The sequence below is a fragment of the Gracilinanus agilis genome, unplaced genomic scaffold, assembly GCF_016433145.1.
Source record: "Gracilinanus agilis isolate LMUSP501 unplaced genomic scaffold, AgileGrace unplaced_scaffold57571, whole genome shotgun sequence".
Taxonomy (NCBI): domain Eukaryota; kingdom Metazoa; phylum Chordata; class Mammalia; order Didelphimorphia; family Didelphidae; genus Gracilinanus; species Gracilinanus agilis.
The window spans coordinates 1-5,105 of NW_025393100.1; the positions used below are offsets into that span (position 1 = coordinate 1).

At 33.3% G+C, this 5,105-nt stretch overlaps 1 protein-coding gene across 1 annotated transcript; it reads left to right on the top strand.

Moving 5' to 3' along the window:
- The first annotated feature begins 455 nt into the window (after positions 1 to 455).
- Positions 456 to 1,388, top strand: LOC123256282 (vomeronasal type-1 receptor 3-like). Its single transcript, XM_044684935.1, has one exon. It carries the CDS (start codon positions 474 to 476, stop codon positions 1,386 to 1,388), a length of 915 nt encoding a protein of 304 aa, XP_044540870.1. The 5' UTR covers positions 456 to 473.
- The last annotated feature ends 3,717 nt before the right edge of the window (positions 1,389 to 5,105 follow it).

Here is a 5,105-nt window from a genome sequence, read left to right on the forward strand (position 1 = left end):
CCAAGCTTTCCATAGTAATAGTCAATTTTTATGTGGTAAAAAGAAATGATTAACAGAGACCTTAAGTGATCACAATACAATCTGTGATTGTCAAGTATATATTGTGCAGGGGTCTGAGAGATGGAGGGGGTTTCCATACATTACCGGATACAACACAAGCATCTCCCAGGGTTTCTAGGAGTAGTGAACACAAGCATAACCTAGATACAGAAGGAGAGAAAGGAGAATGTGCTCTATAGTGCAGTGGGTGTTTGGACCCAAGGGTCTCAGTTTGCTACACCATCTAACTGCTACACCTCATTTAATATCTTCTTATCTATATACCTTACAATATTCTGACACGTACACACCATGGAAATTTTCCTATTGTGTAATGTTATTGGGAAATTCTCACTCTGGAAAAATCATATTCTCCTTTATTTTTCCCCAGTTCACTTAGAATCAGACAACAAAGCCCCCAAGACCCCCAGGAAATGATATCTCATAAAGAAGGCCTGGAGATTGTCTACTTGATGGTGCTTCTGTTTGGAGTCCTGGAGAACATATTCCTTCTTTATCTACATAGTCTTAATTTTATCACTGGTCACAGAAAAAGACCTGTAAGTCTGGTAATCATTAATTTGGCCTTTGCTCATATTTTGATGATACTTTTCAGGGGCATCCCCATGATAATAAACAATTGGGGATGGAGACTTTCCCTAGATGACACAATGGGTAAAATCTTAACTTACATTATAAGAGTGACTCGGGGCATTTCTCTTTGCAACACCTGTCTTCTGAGTGTCTTCCAGGCCATCACCATCAGTCCCAGCAATGTAAAGTGGACAAAGATCAAAAAGAGAGCTCCAAAGTATATTCTTCCCTGCTGCCTCCTGAGCTGGATTTTCAATTTTCTGCTGGATATTATTGGGCCTCTGAATGTGAGTAGTTTCAGGAATTGTACTGAGGAAAGATGGAGGATTGGACATATTTCTTTTGGCTTGCATGCCATAAATATCATAAAAATTTTAATTTGGGAATCAGTTGTTGATGCTCTGTTTGTGAGTCTCATGATCTGGTCAAGTGGTTATATGGTGCTTGTCCTGCACAGACACAACCAGCAAGTCCAACATATTCACAACATCAGCCTCTCCCCTAGAACATTCCCTGAGATCAGAGCCACAAAAGCCATCCTGATGCTGGTGGTCACCTTTGTCTTCTTTAACGCAACCAGTTCCCCTTTTATAATTTATATTTCTTCCGCTAGAATAACCAGATACTGGGCACTACGTTTCACTGTCACGCTTTCATTGTTTTATCCAATAGTCAGCCCTTTGATGCTGATCAGTATTGATACCCAGATACCCAAGATTTTTGGTACTCTTTTAGGTTTGAAGATATCCTTTTAGTGAGGACTCTCCAGTTGGGAAATACTGCTGAGGAAAATGGAAGGAATTGAGCATAAAGGAGGAGAGATCAATGTATAAACAGCATCATAAAATTGGCTCAAAATAAATAACACTAAATATAAAAGGCCACATCATGGTGCAGCTGGGTAGCTCAGTGGAGTGAGAGTCAGGCCTAGAGACAGGAGGTCCTAGGTTCAAACCTGACCTCAGCCACTTCCCAGCTGTGTGACCCTGGGCAAGTCACTTGACTCCCATTGCCCACCCTTACCAATCTTCCACCTATGAGACAATACACCAAAGTACAAGGGTTTAAAAAAACAAACAAACAGAAAAAAAAAAAAAGGCCACATCATTTAAAAAAAACTGGATGATAATGAGAGGAGGAACTTTTCATAACTATGAACAAAAGGAAGAATTCTTAGCAAAAGAATAGATAGTTAATCATAGAAAACAAAATATTTCAATCATATTTGAATTAAATGCAAAACTTTCCCATAAAAAATCAATAAAATTAATAAGACTCTTAAGACTCTAAATTCAATGTGGAGAAGGGGTGGGGTGAGATTTATACCAAATGTCAATGAGTCTGATATCCAACAAATGTAGGAACTGAAAAATTATATAAAACCAACATGTTTTTCTGTGTCAATTAGTGTCAAAGTATAATGCAAAAATAAGACTCTGGGTTAATTATATTTTTGTGACTTAGTACATGGTATGTTTTTGTAATGACAATATATACTGAGTAATATCCAATATTTTTAATGTTCCTGTAGAGAAATCATGTGTTTTAGCTCTTAAATTCCCAACCATTTCTTTAGTTTTACACTTACTATTTCATTAACATTTTTCTAGTTCTAACAGATTTGATACAACATTTGTATCCCTAAAAGTATATAGAGTAACAAAAAACTAATAAGAATCAATGAACTGAACATAAATTTAAAATAGAAAATCATGAAGTACAAAATAAGCACAATGGAGAAATCCTGAAAATGAAATGAATAAAAGAAAAATAGAAAATCAAAAGTTACTAAATTGATAAATGAAACTAAAAAACTAAACGTAAAACTACTAACAAATAATAATAGCTGGCATTTACATTATACCTACTACCACGTACCAGGCATTGTGTAAAATACTTTACAAATATTATGTGATTTGATCCTCACAACAACCCTGAGAAGAGAACCCTGCTATTATTATCCCCATTTTACATTTGAGGAACTGAGGAAAACTGAGATTAAGGGATGTGATTATAGTCACACTGATACTGTACATCTGAAGCTGAATTGGAACTTAAATCTTACTAACTCCAGACCCAGTAGACTAACCACCATGCCGAGAAGCATTTAAAAAATAAGTCTCTACTGAAAAAGTAATAAGACCCTTAGAAAACCCCAGTGACTTTACAAAGAAGATAATCAAGCCAAAAAGTCACTTTTCTATATAGCAATAACAAAATCAAGGAGAAAGTCATGAAAGGAAAACCCAATTCAAAGTAGTTCCAAAATGAAAAAAAATACTTGAGACAAACTATCAAGTTTAACTGAAGAGGTATAAATACAGTTGCAGAATACTCATTTCAAAAATAAAAGATGTTCCATAATCAGAGATATATTTGATGTTTAGGATTAGGCTATTCCAATGTGTAATGAAAATTATGATACTACCAAAATTAATTTACAAATTTACTTTCTTGCCAATTATACTACCATGGGAATATTTTATAAAATGGGACAAGATTATAAAAAATCTTTGGAGAAACAAAATACCTAGAACCTTAAAGAAAATACATCATGAGATAATGAAAGAGGTATAGGTGCTCCAATACTAAGATTATACTATGAAACTGTAATTATCAATGTTACTTTGAAATAAAAGAGAAAGTTAATCAGTGGAATCATATGGATGAATCAGAATAAAAAATAATTTGACCTAATAACATGCTATTCAGTAAATCCAAGAATATGAACTACTCAGTGATCAATTTCATTTTAGGTAAAATAGCTACAAAAACTTGATGGTGATGTGACAGAAATTAGGTTTATAATAAAACCAAATATCATATTCCATGATGAGCTCAAAGTAGATATTGGACATGAATATCAATGATTCTAACATAAAAAAGAGAGAAGATAAGGTGTATTTCAATGACCATGGCTAAGAGGTAAATTCTTAAATAAGGCATAGAGAACTTCAATCGATAAAATAATTTTAGTTACATTACGAACATACATAGAAAAAGTAGGATAAGCTAGAAAGACAATAAAGAGAGGTAGGGGAAAAGACCCTTTCAAACATTTAAATGTAAAAGGCTATGAAAAAAGTTCTCAAAAGAATTATCAACAACTAAAATTCATATGAAAGAATGTGGCAAATCACTGATAAGAGAATTCAAAAATTTTAAAAACCATTGATATTTTACTACAATTCCAAAATGTTAACAAAATAAAGAAAGAATTATCTTTATTTGAGGAGGTATAGAAAAGCAAACACAATAATATATTGTTGGTAGAGTTGTTGAAATGGTCTAAGCCATCTGAAGCACAATTTGGAATTACGAGAAACAAGTAAATGAATTGATTATACTCTCCCTTTTATTCAGAGACATTACTCTTAAGCATTTATCCCAATGAGATCAATAACAAAAAGAAAAATGCCATATACAATACATCAAAATATTTATATCTGGTAAATCTTGAAGCCATAAGGACTGGGAACAAACTCAATGCCCAACAACTAGACAATGGCTAAACAAAGTATATGTGTATATATGTATATATGCAAGAATATTTTAAATATAATGGAGTATATCTTAACTGTTAGAGATTTTGAATATAATGATGACAAAGAAATATGGACAAACACATAAGAAGTAGTGCAAATTAAAGTAAGAAGAACCAGGAGAGCCAAATGACCCCAAAATTGTAAATAGAAAAAAGAATAGCTTCAATAGGAACAGAAAATAAATTCTGTGAAATAATGATAATAAAGACTGCTTACAAAGCATGGATTTACAAAGACATTTCCCATACTTCATTTAGGAAGTGAGGACTATGGGTACATAATACACTAAATATAGCTTTTTTGAAAATTTTCCATAGTTATTCTGAATTTTTAAAATTTTTATTCTTTGTTACAAAAGCTAGCTTTCTGAAAAGGAGAATGAGAAATATATTTGGAAATATAGGTGGTATAAAAATAAAAATAAATACTTTAGAGGAGGAATGTAAGTAAATGAAGAATAACAAGTTATTGGGAAGATAGTCAATGCTCTAGGTTATGCTGTCTCACATTATAAAATTATCATACTGCTAAAATAATTTATGGATTTGGTGGTAGTCCATTTAATCCATGAAGGAGGCACTATGTTGAGCTAGAAAAACACTGTACAGTAGCAAAATTGCATGGAGGAATACAAGGTATAATGACATTTTGCAATGCAATATGAAAATCAAAATGATTGACAGCTGTTTAGAACTTAGAATGAGCTGAACTTGGCAGAGGCTAGCAGGTGCAAATTCAGTTGATGGGAGAGTATAAAAGGAGTATTTGAACTGAGACAGAGATCTCAATTGTGAGATAGGGTTTTGGTGTGGGAGGTCTTGGTTGGGCTTGAGTAGGCCAAAGTTCAACTTGAGATACCAGCAACCAGCACTGATCACTTCCATAGTCTCAAATCCTGTGTTATCCTATACTGAACATCCTGATTCT